Below are 18,154 nucleotides of genomic sequence, written 5' to 3'. Positions count from 1 at the left end.
TATTAGCCAAGATGAAGTATACTGCCCCCAATAGAGAAGAATCTCAATTAATTTCAGTTTCTGATTTATAAATTTCAGATTCAGGCTGTCACCTTGGGATGAGACCCAAGCATCTCACTTTCTTTCTCCCTCAATCTAGATCTGTGTTCCCAGCTGACTTTGTTTCCTTTTGTGAGTCTGTGGGTATGATCCACAGAAAGGCTTTTGTAATAAAGTAATAGACTTAAAATTAATTTGGCTTTATAGCTGTGGAATAGTTAGCATGATATTACTGCATATTTATTTATTTAGAAATGATTTCTAATTGTGGAATCTTACTAACTGCCTGCTTGGCTTGTTACTAATTCTTAGCATTTAAAGAATCAAAAGGAATGATGAATGATGGTAAGTATAAAATGCACCTACAATTATAGATTGGTTAAAATATGAACATTGAAAAGAAATAAAATGGCTTCTTGAAAGTATGCTCTTTTTTATATGTAAAAGGGACGCTGTCAAATCATAAAGGTCTGCATTTCTTGATTTATTAAACTTAAATCTCTTAAAAGTTGCAAAACAAGTGCTAGAAAAGCTGTAGGGTCTCACTCATCAGACCCTCCAGTCATATTGCTCATAGCAAAGAGAAATTACTGCTTTTTAAAAAACATTTCTCAGCTGCAGTATCTGGTGACTGTAACTTTTAAATGCTTTTTGCAAGACACATAGATAATCTGGCACAAATCTTTATCATCTTGACAGAGTTTCTTTTGTGCTTGTGTTGGCGATTTGTTGCATTTAATTCATGGGGACTTAATATCTCTGCTTTTCTAAGCAGGACTCAATTCTGTCCTTTTGGGAGAGGATTTAAGAGAGAAATGTTTAGTCATTCAAGCTTTTGCTTCTTGTTTTGGAACTCTGGGCTAATAATTTCTAATTTTTATTGACTATTTCAAGGACGTATTTGTTTTTAAAAATAAGTAAGTCTGAGATACTGAGTGCTCTAAGTATTCATTTTGATTTTACCTTAAGATGCTGTGATACTTCAGTTTTGTTAACATTTTAATAACTTTATGTTCTTATCACAAATTTCTTTGTACCTTTGATACTTGCAGTCATTTCTTGACCATGTAAATAGTTTGCTATTTGACTGCTTTAACATCCATGCTCTAGCTCCTCACCTCTATGGCAAAGTGCAGCCTTTAGCACAAGAGGCTGTGTTCCCCTGAGTGCAATGATTTTTTGCGTAAGATTAAAAACATGCCGATTATGTGTTGGTGGACAGAGTTTAAAACAAGACTTGGGCCGCGTTCAACAAGGAATCACAGAGTGATTCCACTTTCGTAAGTTTCTGTCGCAGCTCCAGCTTTTATCACAAAGATGCATGTTTTGTTTGCCAACCACCACCCTCCTAAAAAACAAAAAATTGTGGTTGGTAGGAATAAACTAAATGACATTTAAAAAAAGAACTGGTCCCTGGAATTGTGGCATGGTTTGCCCATGTTTACATTCTCATGGTTTATTTTTTAATTGCTTCGCTCTTTTCCTGCTGTGGTGTCACTCTTCTGCAGCTGTATGGGGAAACGAAACTCCTTTTCTCTGTTTTCAGAAAACTAGTACAAGAGCTTCAAGTGCCTCTTCCTTTTTTTAGAACCACCGTATCAGTAGATAGAGTAGTTTTTGTGTGTTCATAGCACACAAAATCTATGATGACCTTTGAAACTCCCTTAATTTTGCTAATATTTAGCTGTTTAGAATTTGTTGGCTTTAAAAAAAACAAAACAAAAACAACCTGTGTTTTGGGTGGGCTTGATGCTCACAGTGTATCTGCCTGGGCAGTAAATGAGTTTCAAATTAACCTTCTAGTGACCACAGTACCATTTTCTCTTCCTCTCACCCCAAATCAACATTTTATTTCACTTACATCAAATGAATGATACAGGTCTGAAATGAATGGGATAGAATATTATTCTTTGATCAATATTTTTTGCTTTGAAAAATCAACATCTCTTGGCTTCTCAGCTAACCCAGCAAACTGAGATTACCGGACTTTGTTGATTCTTATTTTCATTTGGCATTGGCCTTTTCCTTACCACAACTAAAAAGGCTGATGGTTTGCCGGGTTTATGTCTGTGACCTTTGCAAATCTAAAATTAAATACTTTTTCTTTATTTTTAGATATCGTATATGTGACAATTCCTGTTTTTTTTTTAAATACATCAACTTGTTAATGCATAGAAAATAGACATGAATAGTAATTATATGTTCATTTTTCAATTTTCCAGAGTAACTGAAGTGAAGTGATGGACTCTGATTTGGAAAGTAGTAAGACGTGAAAGGAATACAATTGTGTTCGAGCACCATGGCCTTGATTCACTGTTCAGGAGAAGAAAACAAGAAAAATAACTGGTTCTCATCTGTGGAAAAAAGTAAATCATTGACCCTTAAATGATTATTGTTGCAGTTAAGTTTTTTTCAAAGCATTTGTAATGTAGTTAATAAAAGAATTATTATCTGTGTTGTGTGCCCAATTGAGATCCAGTTTTTTGTTGTTATTTTTACTGAATTCGGGGCAAGAGTAGAGTGGCCAACTTCCAAGAATGATGCCTTTCAGGTCCTAGGGCCTCTTGACTTTAGGTCACCAGTTTAAATTGTTTCAAGGTGAGAATTACCTGGCGCTACCCTCCTGGTTTCCCAGAGAGATCTCTGAAGAACAGTGGCTTCCATAGAACCTTGGTGAACTCAGGTTCACAGCCACATTGGCAGTTACGGCTGGTGTTAGCCGAATACGGCTTGTACTGCTTCTGGGGCAAGGGAATAGCAAATTCGAGTACAGACAGGGGTTTGCTAGGGAACGTCTTGAGTGCCACCTGCGTGTGATCTGGTCCGGCAGGAGGTCATGGTCTTCATTCTTGGGGTTGCCATTCACACGTTCTTCCTTCGACACACAGTGTAATGAATCCTTTCCAGAATTAGGGTAATTTTATTGATGGATGTGTTTTTCTTTTATTCACACAACCCTTTAAATCCTGTCTTGTCCTCCTGTTATTTGCTTCTGCTGTACAAGATGTAGCACCTTTTCTCCTCTTTGAACATGGTCCAGTGACACGGTAGCATCACTGCAGAAAGGAGCCAGACTTATTCTCAGAGAACTAGGTTCACACTTTTCAGCAGAAATAACGATGGTTGTAACATATGTATTTCCTTCCTCGGATTTGAAGGCACAATCTACAGTGTTTCTTCACTTCTTTTCTGATCTGGGGCATGAAAAACCAAGATCGAGATTTGAACTATGAGTCTCCTGCATGGCAACATAATGTGTGTCACTGTCAGGCCAACAAGCCCACCCGCGGCAGGGTGGTTTTGTTACCATTGTGTCTGTGTTGCATGATAAACACCATCTTCCTCGTGTAGTCCTGCCTCTGTAAGCCCCTTACTCTAAGATCGGGAAGTAAAACAAAAGCCCCCACATTTCCTACCCCCGTTAGAAGAAAATTAACGTTCCGACAGTCGTGATCGCCTGGAGTACTTTTAGATTCTTAGCACTCGTTTTCCTCCTTCGTGGGCGTGTGTGTATGTGTGTGTGCACATGTATAAGGTAGGCACGTGCGTCTTCTGTACGGACAACAGCAGGGTACCTACAGGAGAGCAAATGTTAATTTCATGCTTTTAGTAACAACATTAAAAAAGATCTTTATTGGGCAGAATTATATTTGATGCAAATATTTGAGCACTGAAAACTTCAAAAACTTCTAGGTAATTCGCCAAGCTTTTTGACTGCTCACAATACCTCTAAAAATACTAGTAATTCCTTCCTGTCTGTGTAATAATAAGACATTCATATCTGTAGTTACATTACTAATAGTTCTTTCTTAGTCCACCAATTGTTCCCATGTGCCTCTTTAAGCCAAATTAATTGTCATATTTCATATTGGGACCAAGTGGTTTGCCTCTGGCACACCTCAACATACGGCCTGCTGATGCTTCTCAGAAAACTGAGCAGACTGTGAAGACAGCTCTTCTCAGAAAAAAAACAAAACTTTCCTAATTGTGTTGCTGTCCAAAATATTATCATATGTAGAGGGAGCTGTATTCCTTTATATAAATCTGATGGCTCTTGCTGCTCTTTTTGCCTCTGAAAATATATTTTACTAATGTTGTTTGGTTACTTTAGAAATCAATTTTGATGAAAGGAAGAGAAATGCAGATGAGCTTGAAAAAGATCCAGATACCTATTCTCTATTAAAAGTAAGGCATGAAAATCTTTATAGCAAACTTTTTTATAAACTAAAGTTGTACCTTTTAATATGCAGTAATCTCTCATTTATTTGGGGTTCAGTCTTGGGACCCATCCGTCACCCTTTGTGTTCTCTTTAACACTGCCTGTCTTGAGGTACTCACTGCCCTAGACAACGCACAGAGGAAGCAGGAGAGGTGCCAGGTGACATCAGCTCTTGCTCTTACTAGTTGTCAGCTCTCTGGAGAAGGGGCCACATCAGCAGGAGCCTTCTTGCTTGGGCATCATGGGGCCAGTTCATTCACTTTTAAATCAGACTTGCAGCGGCTCCCAGGTTTTTGTCACACGAAATTAGAATTGTTAACAATGTTTTGAGCATCATGTATCTGTCCCCCACCCCCACCCCCACAACCTGCTTTTTACTCAATGATCCCAATTTTTGCCATTGACTCTTCCGCTTGATTTTATTTAGGGTACATCCTCTGGTGCCACTTGTCATTTTTGCAACAACTTTTCTAACGTTTTTGGCCAAATCCAATTTTCCATCTCCTTCCAAACACTGTCCTCCAGCCGTCCATCCCCTCCTAGCTCTCATCTGTAGCTCACCCCATCTGTGTTGCTGCTTCTTTCATCTCTGGTAACACCTTTCTTAGTACTTCATGTGTGTCTGCTGAGTTCTGTCAGGTTTTTTGTATTGCTTCCCTCAATTTTGAAATTCTGTTATGGAAAGAGCTTCCCCCCCTCCCTTGCTTTTCCTGCAGTGTTTTGCCTACATTAGGTGTTCGGTTCCTAAGTTGGATGATTGAAAGTATGCAGATTCCCCACGATTTTCAGTAGGGTGATCTAGATAGTTTTCTCTTTGGACAAATTTCACGTGCCCTGAAAACCTTAAAAGGTGATGACTCTTCACCTAGAAACTCCAGGTCCATTTTGTTTAAATTTCTGAGAATGTCGATGTGAAAAAATGGGGCTATCCCGTAATTTGAGAGTATTGCTCATGCCAGGATGCTTCAATTCAGTAAATGACCAACCAAATTGTGATTTGAGTTAAAGCTCAAAAAGTGATAAGTTTACTCCTCCATCTCATTAAGAATCAAGCTCTATATCACCTTCTAGATATTTTTTGTCCTAAAAGGGGTATTCAAAAACAGATCTGTGGGATGTGTATGGAAATACGTTCTCCTTTATTTACCTGCCATTGGAAACTGGAGAAATGATTGTTGGGCAACGCTTTATCTTTTTATTATGTTTTATTTAATGGAGAGTTTGTTTAGAAATCTTAGTTTCTCATGTGTCATATTTTCAAAATCACTAACTGCCATCACCCACTGGGGTCCTTTGTTAAGTCATTTTCCGTGGCTAATAGGGATAATCCAGGTAACTTCTAAGAGATAAGCAGTGAACAGGAAGTTTTCCTACCTTTGGCTTTTGACAGCTCTTACTTATCATTTAAGACCAGCTTTCCCAGAAATTTAGCCTTTTGGAAAAAAGAGAGCATTTGTAATAAGCTTCTCTGTAAGACGACATCAGTGGAATCTTAAAAGTGTTGTTATCAGGGTTGGTAAGAGAAGGAAACATTTCTGTTTTTATTAAATGGAGCATTATTTACAAAAAGCCATTGTTGAGATTTAGATCCTACATCATATAAATATCCATTAACCATTCTAAATAATGAAAACTCCAGTGTTGCTATGTGCAAGATCCTCTCTTGGGGCTTTTTTCCATAGCAATTAAAGGTGTGCTATTTGTCAGTAGCCATTTTTTGCAGTGATTTAAAGACCAAAGTTGTTTTACAGCTGTGTTACCGTTAAAGGTTTTTTTTATATGTATTAAATCAATTTATCACTGTTTGAAGCTTTGAATATCTGCAATCTTTGCCAAGATACTTTTTTTATTTAAAAACATAACTTTGTAAATATTACCCTGTAATATTATATATACTTAATAAAACATTTTAAGCTATTTTGTTGGGCTATTTCTGTTGCTCTTAAAGCAGACCACAAACACATTTCTAAGAAATTTAGTTCATTGTATCTTCAAGTTGTCCATATTCTAGGTAACAATGCAAAGGATCGCTTAAAATATTAATTTATAAATTCTTTTTAAAGTATGCTAAGCCAGTAAGCAAACTTTTAATTGGAACAGAGTTTTAACTAAAAGTTTTAAACAAGTCGGTCATGTTGCCTTTTCCCACTGTCTGGTGTGATCGGCACCTGAGAAAGCAAGAACCCTGGGTTCTGGTCCTGGCTGTACTGCTGACCAGCGGAGAACCTCGGCCTGCCGCCTCGCCGCGTTGCCATGCCGCTCCTCACCTGTAGAGAGAGACTTCTGAGACTGAGGCGTGAATTGAAATAGTTCTCCATTTTAACTGGTTGTCACTTAGGACTATTTTGATTACCAGGGAAAGAAATCCTGTATCTAAGAAAAATGGGGTTTTTTGGCTTATGTAACTGAACATTCAGGTGCACAACTGGATCCTGGGCCTCAAAACGGTGTCCTGAGGATCCACTGTATCCCCAGCTCTCGAGCTAGCTCTTGCCTGCCTTCAGAGGTTGCATGTAATGGCAAAACAGCTGCTGTCCCAGCACCTGCTGCCAAGGTCCAGGAACGTGGGGAAAAAAGGAGCACATGTCTCTCTGAGTAGTCCTATCAACCCCATACTGCACTTCCGTGCTGTGACTGGGTCATGGGTCCCCCCTTCCCCCCCCCGCCCCGCCCACTGATGCCAGGCATCTCTGACGCTCCCACTGGGCTGGCTGACTCCCTCGGCTACCCTGGAATGGAGATTGTGAGTGCCATCTGGGGTGGGGGTGGGCATGGAGGGGAAGCCAACTTGAAGCCCAAGTCAGGGGATGGTTACCAGATGATGTCATTAGACTTTCGAGCCCAGCGTTCCTAGCCCACGCTGCGTGCCTTGCAGGTATGTACTCTCTGTTGTATGTGTGATTGTAGACTGTTTGAATGGAAAATAATATTTGGCAGCTGTGTACCATCTCATTTCTTACCTCATAGGCAATTTCATTTTTCATGCATTTATGAGGACTTTGTCACTCTCAGCAGGAGTAACTAATGGAGTTCAGAAGGCATTTAAATGGCCTGCCTCCTGCACCGAAGGCGGCTCCGTGCAGCACGGAGCTATACGCAACCTGATTAGACTCCCACCGAGGCGGAGGCTTGCAGATGCAACTGGATTTCATTTCGGTGCGGTGCCTTTCCAGCTCACGGCTTCAGGTTTGACAGCTTTAGAAAATGCCGGATTATGGTAACACCATCCATGTAGGACACAATTTCACCAGGAGCTCAGAGGTTTGAGCACAGTTGACAGTGTTGGCGTGAACAGCGAGGCTGTGCGGGAACTTGACGCCTGGTGTTTATTTTGTGCATATAGGCTTCATGCTCAAGCACCCATCCACCGAACGGGAGGTGGGGGGTGGATAAAGTATTTAACCCTGAGTTATGGCTAATTGGACTGATTATTTAATATTGAAGACAGCACTGCTGGCTGCGTGGAAGTGAGAGCGGACCTAATCATTAGACCCAACTCACTAAGCATCCACTCCTGCAGTCATTTGACTAGAACGCGGCAGAGTTTCAGCTCTGATAATAGCCAGTTGTGGAGGACCAAGCAGCTTTTCCCAGCGTGGACGATGAGAAATGCTTGTTAAGGAGTCCAATTTGGAGAGAAATGATGTAGAAATCTGAAAACTGCAGTGTGACGTCAGTCTTGATGCCAGGGAGCGTGCTAGATTCGCATCAGATGTGCAAGACTGCTGCTGTTCTCTTCCAGATGTTGCAATACACGCAGCGCGACGCAAGGCTCCAGGATCTTCCTCTGAACAAAATCTTATTTGATCATGAGCTGCCTTCGGGAAAAGACAGCTATTGTTTTACTTCCTGGTTTTCTTTGAATTGCCTGCAAAATTCCTCAAGATTAAACCGACAATATACATAAGCTGATCGACATCCTAAACAAATGGATTGTTGGCAAAATTTAAGTGTATTTTCCTTAAAATATGGAGTATATCTTCCTTGGAAGCTCTCTACTTATTTACTTTTAAAATATATAATAATTTAGCAATTTCAGCATATGTGCCAGATTGTGTGGGGAGATATCTGTCATGCTGAGGACAACTGGAAAGTACTAGAATCTTTGCTCTACTGCTACACCTCCTTCCCTACTGGTTGTAGGACTAGTTTCCCCACTGCCTTGGGTGAGAGTCCTGTGGTGGCAGGTCTGCCACCCCACCTGCCAGGAATGCTGCTCACTCTCCAGGGAATTTCCACCCCCAATTCAACCAGACATTTTTAGAATGTAATGTTCATAAGCCACATTTTTGTAATCTAGAGGATGCATATATTTGGTTACCTGAATAAACCTTTTTTTATTGCAATGTTATCAAGTGCTTAATTCTCACAGTTGGTTGGGTATATATCTTGGATTTTTAAAAATGTGGTTATCCTGGATTCTATAGAGCCCACATCTCCTCCTATCTTTAGCTGTATGCCTGGCTATCAACAGGGATTGTTCTGGTAACAACTGTTACTAAATGGAATAGAAAATGCTACTGGGGACCCTCTGCGGGGATATATTTGAAAGCATCAATGCGTATCAATTGTTCTCACTTTCACTCAGAGAAAGTTGTCAGAAAATCGTGGAATTTTTCGTCGTGCTTTCAGCTGATTGTGGAGCATTTATTAATTGCCTAAAACAATTGCGAATGAAATTACACCAAAAATTTTTCATATTTTTCCAAAAGCATCACACTTAGTAAAATCAAATGCTTTTGTATTTTTTTCTATGTTTCATTCTTTGCTGAAGGAACGAACTAGACTTCGGAGAGAGACCCACCAAGCCTCCCTCCTCAAAAGCAACTGAGAGCCTCCAGAGGAGCCATAATATAGCGATAGGAAGGTCTCGGGACAGCTTTCTCCTGAGCGACCGGATCCCCCGGGAGGCTACTCAGTTGCTTTAACGCGTGTGAATGGGTCTGGCCATCCCTACCTGAGCCAGTTATTTATATGACTCCGTCCTGTTCCTCAAAGGACTCCAAGTGCCCGAGTGGGTCAGGTACCCATGTCAGAGAAGAGCTGCACTCGTGATCACAAGCACTTCTTGTGATGGCCGGGCTGCCGCCAGTCGCCGAGGGTGTCGGGCGGGGGCAAACAGCACTAGGCAAAACTGTGCCTCCGAATGCCTTGCTCAAAGCAACTGGGCACAGAGGCCGAGAGACCCACTCACTCATATAAAGCACGGTGCTTTATTTTTCCCCTGAGAAGCAAAGCCACCACGATAATTTGTTCTATACGTAGAAAATGAGTTTGCAAAAACACACAACAGAGAAAACCCCAAATTCCCGAGTCAACGGATTCCAAGTGCCTGGACGCCGTCCAAATGAGCCTGGCAGCAGCACGGGTGTGGATGAAAGCTACAGTGGAGGAGCCGGCCTTCTCTGGTCCTCCCGGGTATTTTTATTCTTCAAACTGGAGATAAAAATAAGGGTTAACATCTCTAGGTGAGGACAGAGAGAGCCGCATGTGTTCTTCAAAAGACCCAACAAGATAATAGATTTTTTTTTAAAAAAAAAAGCTATTGCTGAGTATAACTTATCGTTTCAAATGACTTTTTTCAAATGAAATCTTCGCAAGCAATAGTAAAGAAATCTAGAACCCCCCAGGGTGACTAGAGTTAGAGTCCTGTCAGGGATTTAAATCTAATTGCTAGCCAAGAGTAAAGAGAGAGAACCGGCCCAGTGTCAGCCTGGAAAACAGTACTAGCCGTGGTATTGTTCACCAGCCCAGGCATTAGTGCCTTCAAGCACAGGTCGGCATGTTTATTCTGACTCTAGAAAGAAGGCCACAGAGGTTTCTGTGTTCCTCATAGCTCCTTTTTCTCCGGAGTAGAGACGCTCCCTCCGCTTCTACACACCATCTTTACCGAAACCCCTGCTTGAACCTGGAGCCGGCTCTCGGGGCGGATACTCGGAGGAGAGGCAACAGTGCAGTCAGAGCACCCCACGCCCTGCACGTACCCCGCTGTGTGACCCTGGGCAAGTGAGCTGACTTCTCTGTGCCTCTGTGTCTTCATTCGTCAAATGAAGATTCAGCGTGAAGACCGAAAGAGATCAGGCACGGGAAGTACTCAGCGCGGCACCTGCCCCGACGTGAGCACTCGGGTACTGTGAGCAATCACTCTTTTTCCTCTTCTTATTCAACATGGGCGAAGGAGGGAAAAAACCTGGCGTGACAGTCTAGAGATGAGCATAACATAGAGTGGAATTTGTATTTTCTGGTGCAGGGTTATTGCCAAAGAAGCAAATAGAACATGACTGGGAGTCTAAAATGATATGACAAGTGCAGCTACACCGCAGACGTGTGCACTCCAAGCAAAATTTCTCGTCAGGACACCCTCCGGTTCCATTCACGAAACCAGAGCACGGGAGGGGACTTTCGAGAAAGGGAGCGGGTAATCCTATTTACCCTCTCCTAGAATGCGGAGAAGATGGAAGAGAAGGAGCTTGTCCTTGTAGCACGAGGAGGGTCTTTGGGGCCCCACTTCTGCCAGTGTTCTCGGCTCATCCATTTATGCATTCCTGTCAGGGGCTGACTCTCAGGACTTCTCCAAACGTGTTAAGAGCAGGCCCTCCAATCACGCTAGACAGAACACTCAGATGAAGAACTTAGAGCTGCCTTCAGGCCAATAACCAGTAGAAACTAAATCCAAGTATATAGGAGTGGAGATGGGCGTTGAAAATATTGAGGCCCGGTGAATAGTATTTCACCAATGGCGGTATTGCAGTTGGGGATTTTGATAAGGCTTAGGTTATACCGCAATCAGCCGTTCTCGAAAATGGTTAGAGTCTTTGCTCCATCCTGGGTGGCTGTAGAAAGCAAAAAAGGCAGCTGGAGACATGCTGTGAATTGGAAGTAGCTTCTATTTCCTTCTTCTCCGCCTACTCATATGGCCAGGGACGATGCCCAGTTCGAGGGGGGATCAAATGCCAAGCGAGGCATGCAGCCTGTCCTGTGTGCGGAGCGCGGAAACCTGCTTTAGAGAGCGCTTGATTAGCGGCCCCCGACGCCCTGGAACGCCTGGTTTTCTACAAAGCCTTTAATGCTTTCAATATTATACACTCTCCATAGAGAGGGAATCTGAGCTGTCCTATGTCGATGTTTTAGCTCCTGACTCCTAACTTGGCAAGAGATGTGTGGTGAATCAATATGTCACAGTCTGTTAAAAGATGCTTTGCTGTTTATGTTTGTTGGGTGTTTAGAAATGCAATAACGATACTGGAGTCTTTTCTTAGTCTGTCATCTGTTTCCGAGGGAACAGAGAGTGATGCAGAGAGCCAATCACAGCACCATACTCACACCCAAAAGTGGGTGCCGGTGGCCTCCGTTAGGGACAGCGCTGTCCCACGCTACCCGATGAAGAGCATTTTATAGACACCCCCCCTCATTTCTTCCTCCAAACCAATCCCTCACTTCCTTCCACCCCAAATAAAAGTACAACGTGCATCGTGGTACGGTCAATGAATTTTCACTGGGAAGGATGTTCTGAGCAGTGAAAAATATGAATAAATGGGTTCTATGCTGAAATTAACTGTGGAACCAGGAAGATAAACACAGCACAACTAATGCATCCAAGCAAGATTAACAAGAATGCTGTTCTATGGAAAGAAAAAACAATCCACAGCATTAATGGAAATTAAGCAATATCTCAGTGAAACTAGTAAATAAATAAATATATATCGGTATGTTTAATTAAAAGCAAGACTCTCTTATGTCTTGTTTCTTACTGAGCTGCTTAAATTAAGAAAGTCTAATGTTAAATGAGAAAACTCAACTCAGGACACTTTGTCACCTGCATTTAATCAAGACTTCTGCATCTCATCCAACCTTGTAGGACAGGTCGTGGCGAGGGTGAATGTAGGAGTCTCATGTGAACTTCCCACGGCTGGCCTTTTACAGGTCTCTAGAACCCCAGCTTGGAGACAGAAGTCTCCTGGGAATCTTGTGACTGTAAACCACTTCCCCTATTTTCACCTTGTGATTTTGATGAAAAGATACGTATCGGGCTAATATAAGCAAAGCTTCTATCTATAGCTATAGCTAAAATTATTCTTTTGTTGTTTTTCTGATAATCAAAGTTCTACAGAAATGTGGAGCAAAGCATTTACTTGAGGTTTTGCTTCTTTTCAGCTCATTTCCTTCAATGTTCTAGGAATCACAGTATCCATCAAAGGTCGGATTTTGAGTGGAAGACAGATTTGGGGAATTGCTCCCTCGTGCTTTGTCTAAATACCTTACCATGGTCAATTCTAAGTTGTTTTCTCTCCACCTACTGAGTGCGCAAGGTGTCATTGGAGTGAACCCTCCTGGCCGAGTTCAGTCATGGTTACTCAAGGGGGTGGGGGTGGGGAAGGCGGAGGCCCTCTCCCTCAAAATGCCTGAAGACTCCGGCGGCGCAGGAGCAAATGGGGCAGGGGACCACTGCATCCTGTCTGTGAGCTGTGCATCGGGCTTGCGTCTCCCCACTTGCCAGGAAAGTTGTCGGGATCGGTGGACAGATAGGCCAGGTAACTGTCAGACACCTCAAAGTCTTTGGAAGAAAGAAGTTGTGACATATAAATCAAAGTCCTTTCTGATTTCATGATGACTTATGCAAACCTCTTTCTTTCCTTCTTCATCCCATGAGGTCTTTGTTCATCTTTTGTAAAGGTCTCGTCACCTGCTTGCTCTGCCACCCTGGGGAGCAACGTACTAGCAACTACTGATTGAGCACCTGCCCCGTGCGGGCGCCATGTGAGGGCCTGAGGGTGCAGCCGGAATCAGACCTTCCAAGCTGGGGTGGATAACTTAGGAAGTTCCTGACTGTTTCCAAGCCTTGATTCCCCCAATGGTGACATAGGAAAAGAATAAAATAATAATAATAATAATAATCCCTCCTTCCAGACGTGTTTTGAGGACTCCATGAAATAAGGTTTACAAAGGTGTTTAGTGGAATATAATTGGGGCTTAGCTAACGTTGCTCAGTCATAAGGAGCAAAATAAAAAATCTAAATCCATACAACTCCCCGTTTCTTAAAAACGTATACCTTTTTAAAATAGATTATTGCTGGATAGAGTTGAAGCTCTTGGGTTTTTTCCCGTTTTGTTTTAAGATTTATTTATTTATTTGAGGGAGGTGAGGAGGGGCAGAAGGGGAGAGCCCCTGACCTGGGACTCAATCTCATGGCCCAGAGATCAGGACTTGAGCCGAAACCAAGAGTCAGATACCTAACCGACCATGCCACCCAGGCGCCCCTAAGCTCTTGATTTTTAAAAGTGAGTGATTTAGGGGACGCCTGGGTGGCTCAGTCAGTTAAGTGTCTGCCTTCATTCGGCTCAGGTTATGATCTCAGGGTCCTGGGATCGAGTTCCGCATCGGGCTCCCTGCTCAGCGGGGAGTCTGCTTCTCCCTTTGCCTGCTCCTCCTGCTTGTGCACGCGCTCTCTCTGACAAATAAATAAAGTCTTTAAAAAAATAAAAAATAAATAAAAGTGAGTGATTTAGGATCAAATAGCATCACAGGTTAAGATCAGAGGTTAGGAATCCCAGGATGAGCCGTTCTTTAGGCCATGCACCCCCTCCAGGAAACCTTCCGTCGGAGGAAGCAAGCCCTTGGCCGGAGTGAGAAGTGTGCAGGCTTCAAGCCCGGTGAGGGGAGAATGGAGGGAGAGCCAAAGACTCTTGCCTCTCCGCCCCCACCTGCAGGAGCGGCTCTGTGAAAACCTGTGCAAACCCCAGGAAAAGACCCAGCCAGGCCTGTCCTCAGGCCAAATTTGCTTGGCACGGTCCAATAGGCTTCAGCGGCATGGGTGACTCCAGACCCAGGTGACAAAATAAGAACATGCCTTTTTTCTGGATGGATTTTGGGTGAATTCTGCACATGCAGAGAGCAACAAGAGAATGTTCCCCAAACCCCCACCTGCTTTCCTTCTGGCCTTCCCCAGTTTTCCCAGCCTCCACTCTGAGCTTGGCCGTGTAGTCTGTTGCAAGGCCCACGCAGCCTGTAGAGAAGGCCTGGAGAGGCTAGGTGTGCCCGGTGGGGGCAGAGGTGGCATGCTGTAAGAGGTAGTGTGGGACGGTGAGGCAGGAAGCCCCGGATCTCGCCCCTCAGCTGTCACCGAGGAGCTGGGGGCTCCTGCAAGGTGGCTGGGCTTTCTGCATCTCAGCTTCTCCACGTGTAAGAAGAGGGGCGAGAGGCCTAGAGGCCACGAGGGCTCACCCCAGCACTGCTGGCCTGTCATCTCTGCCACGAGCTTGGTCAGGACAACAGGAAAGTGTCTCTTCTTTAATCTCCACCCAAGGAGAGGTCAGGAGGTGGCTTACAGAAGGAGCCGGTGCCCCAGCGACTACCTCAGGGTGACATAAAGACCCCAGGAAAGAAATGCTGCTGAGACGAGAGATCCCCCCTCTGTCCAGCCTGCACCAGCTCCCTGGAATCCGCCGAGGGCACAAAGACCAAGTCAAGGTCAAAGACACGCCCCTCCCAGTTACTGAGATTCCCGAGGCTCCTAGCTGCATTAGGAGGGTTACCCAGAAAGCCAAATTTGTAGTAATCTGTCAAGAACTCTTCAACGTTCAGGGTACTCTGTGGAAGGTGGGATGCCAATTGGCCATGGGCAGGTGGGTTTTATTTGGTGTATACAAAGTTTTAAACAACATTTGCCCCATTAAAAGAAAAGAAGAAGAAAAAAACATTTTAAAAAATCTGAATTTCCAGCTGCTGTTAAAGGGGAAGATGTGGCCACACTGGGTGCACACGCTCACGCCCCACGGCTCGGCTTCCGCCCCTCTGGGTGGGGTGCGCACTCCCCACGTCTTCTCAGTTGCTTCCGCAGCTGCTGCTTGAGCCTATATTTTAGTATTTTCCTTGTAATAGGGAAATAATTTCTCCGTGTTCATGACTCCACGAGAAGTGAGAAAATAAAACGTATGCAGAGGACAATTTGCTTGACCAGCAAGCAGAGAGTGCGTCTCTGTGGAAGGACAGGGCGCGGCTCGTGTTTTCCATGCAAATCCCCAGCACGCTCCACTCACTGGCATTATCTGGCCTGGCTCTTAAAAGCATGTTATTCTCATCCTCTCCCTGGAAAACTGGGAGGATGGAAATCTGCAGATAGCCTGCAGCTTCTCCCCAGCCCTTCCTTTTCCAGAGCTATCTGAGGTCAGGGCAGGATTGCCTTGGCACCTAACCTTGGCAGGAGTTCGGCTGCTCTTAGCCCTTGCTTGTTTCATCGCCCGTAGCCGACTTCAATCTCATCCAGCAGTCTTAAGGCAGATGGAAATTCGGTAAACGAATTGAGCCTGTTTGCTGGAAGTACTGACAACGTGAATTTCTATTATGATCTTCTCTGTCTTTCATACAGATGAGGAAACGCGGGCTCAGACAGGTCGTGAACTTGCTGAGAGGGAGGAATGCTAGCACCGTCTGGGCAACAGATGTGCTGAGAAGGCACGTTTCCTTGCACCTTTCCTCAGGGAGAACAAGGTGCCCTTCACCACAACCTCCTTCCCTTCTCTCCACCATGTGTGCGGTGTGCACCCACACTAGCCCTCAGGCTGTAAGTTGGCCAGCTCCTCCCCGCTTCTCCCCAGAGTCCCCCTCATCTAGCAGATGGGGCGGTGCAGGGACGGGAGCCAGCTGGTGTCTGCCCGCCTCGGGCCTGCTGCCTGTGGGACGGCCACTGCCAAGCGAGCCCGACGAGAAGGAGCGGGCGCCTGGAGTCCTCAGCACAGCACCTGGCTCTGCTGGACAAGGACGGGCCAGAAGGTCTCCCGGTTTTCTGCGTAGACCCAGTGCTACTTGGTTCCCAGCAGGGAGAGCCTAGGGAAAGGGGTAAGCACTCCTCCGAGCTCCGAAATGGAAGTGAGACCACTCTGCCAGGATGAGAGAAGCGAGGGCAGTAATATCACGAGGCACGGAAGGTGTAAAAGCCTCCTAGGCAAAGAGCAACCCAACGCGTGGGCGTTGATGGCACGAAAGTCCTGCCCTGGGGGTGGGCTCTGGGGGCCCATTCTCCAGGCACACTTGGCCCGTCCCTATTTGATAAGCACCGACTACATGCTCGGTACCTAGACAGGCACACAGTTTCCCCAGCAGCCTTGGCTGAGGCCACACAGTCCGCAGAGAAGTGTATTTGCTGCATAGGAGTCAGAGCGGCAGGAAGTCATGAGAAAGTTCTGAGGCTTCTGTGTCTGAAGTTCCAAGTCTGTGTGGAAGCGGCCGATGCAGCGGCTACAGACTGAACAGAGACGCGCTGTGGCGGTATTTGGAGGCACGGCCTTCAGGAGGGGACTGGGGTTCGATTAGGCAACGAGGGTGGGGTCCTCATGATGGGAGCAGTGCCCTTATAAAAAGAGAAGAGCAAATTCTGGAAGAGGACTTTCACCAGATACCTCATCAGCCAGAACTTTGATCCAGGATTTCCCAGCCTCCTGAACCGTGAGAAATCAGCGTTTGCTGGGTAAGCCACCCGGTCTGTGGCATTTTGTGAGAGGGACCGAGCTGATTGAGTCATCACCCAAACTCAGCTCTTCTGCAACAGATCGACCAGATGATAGCTTTGCAGAAGGGCCAGTCAACTTCAGGTTCCTGTCAAAAGATGGCAAAAACTTTCTCCTGTCGTGTGTGCCAACGGAGCCTGAACTGGGTTCTAGAAAAATGGGAACTTAGGTTTCTACTGTGCCCTAGCACTGCGTTAGGTGCTTTTATATATGTTGTTCTTTCATTTAAATCTTGAACCCCCAGCAGTAGGTTTCTCCTGCTTATTTTATTCATGAGGAGTGTAAGGCTCAGAGAGGGGTAAGAAACGCATCCAAGGACCCAAGGTCACCCGGTTGGTAACTGATAAGAGCCAGTTTCAACCCAGTTCTTTCTGGCTCAAAGCCCAAGCTCTGTGCTCTGCAGCTGTGCCTGGGAAGGCCGCTGGAGAAACCTCTTTGGTCTCACTGTTGAATTCACCTTGCATCACTGGAAGCCTTTTAAATCAGCCGCATAGTTGCTGAAGAGTGTACCCATAGTTTACTTCCGTGAGTATCTTCTTCCAGATGACTGAGACACACTTGCCGGTGATACGACCAGATTAACCTATTTCAACTTGATGGCTGGATTCTGACAGACTTAAAAAAAAAGAAAAAGAAAAAAAGGTCCATAAAAGACAAAAACCACAGTTGCACGGAACACAATAACATCCTCTCTTAGGAAGTTCAGGTTTTACAACCAAATATTTACTCCAGATCCAAAAGAAAATAAGAATCACCATTCTTCCTTTAGACTAAGATACATAGTTTGGATACTCTGAAATCAAGGTGTGTCTTAAAATCGATGCGTGATTTTAACATGGCTATCTTTTCTCCTCTTCCCCCACATCCCACATCAGCTCTGACCTTCAAGTCAGGAGAATTCAAAAGCTGCAATTCAAACAATTGTGTGTCGTAAAATTAACGGCGTCTTAGAAAAGAGGAAATATGAAGTAGTGATAAGAAGTCTGGCCAGAAGAACTCTAATTTGTTCTGACTTCCCCGATATTCTGTGTGTGCAACGTGCTTTCAATGTACATTGTTAAAAGAACAAATACCTCAATAAAAGAAGCACTCGGCTTTTGTCATATTAAAAATTTCAAACATAGACCAAAGCATAGCATATTATCATGAACTCCCCTCACCCAGCTGCAGTATTTTCAAATTCTAGTCTGCCTTGTTTCCTGCTCTACTCCCTTCAGCCCCAGATCATTCTGAAGCAAATCCCAGATGCCAGGGCATTTCATTGCTAAATGTTCCCACGTATGTCCGTAAAAGACAAAGACCACCCTTTTTGAAAACAATGAAGACAGCATTATTACATCTCTCTAAAAATCATCAGATGCCCTTAAAATCAATATTAATATGTCCCTAATA

At 44.3% G+C, this 18,154-nt stretch overlaps 1 protein-coding gene and 1 long non-coding RNA gene across 11 annotated transcripts in view; one reads left to right on the top strand and one right to left on the bottom strand.

The window, feature by feature from the left end:
* CD47 (CD47 molecule) overlaps positions 1 to 2,511 on the top strand; it is a 46,201-nt gene extending 43,690 nt beyond the window's left edge. For 5 of the 8 annotated variants that reach the window (XR_004624631.1, XR_004624632.1, XM_034657940.1 and 2 more), the window contains one exon: positions 2,262 to 2,511. Coding sequence is in view for 5 of the 8 variants with exons in the window: in XM_034657926.1 (XP_034513817.1) it covers positions 2,262 to 2,270 (9 nt within the window). In the remaining 3 variants the exon portion in view is untranslated. Of the gene's footprint in view, positions 1 to 351; positions 385 to 2,261 lie in introns of all 8 variants that reach the window. The other 3 variants (XR_004624633.1, XM_034657946.1, XM_034657911.1) reach the window with 1 other exon arrangement.
* An 11,219-nt stretch (positions 2,512 to 13,730) lies between these two features.
* The window catches only part of LOC117801861, a 40,976-nt gene continuing 36,552 nt past the window's right edge, over positions 13,731 to 18,154 (bottom strand). For all 3 annotated transcript variants that reach the window (XR_004624625.1, XR_004624626.1, XR_004624627.1), the window contains one exon: positions 13,731 to 17,377. This is a non-coding gene — a long non-coding RNA (uncharacterized LOC117801861). The remainder of the gene's footprint in view (positions 17,378 to 18,154) is intronic.

The sequence above is a fragment of the Ailuropoda melanoleuca genome, chromosome 1, assembly GCF_002007445.2.
Source record: "Ailuropoda melanoleuca isolate Jingjing chromosome 1, ASM200744v2, whole genome shotgun sequence".
NCBI classification, from domain to species: domain Eukaryota; kingdom Metazoa; phylum Chordata; class Mammalia; order Carnivora; family Ursidae; genus Ailuropoda; species Ailuropoda melanoleuca.
The sequence above is the reverse complement of the archived record's forward strand: the minus strand, read 5'-3'. Positions and strand labels throughout refer to the sequence as shown.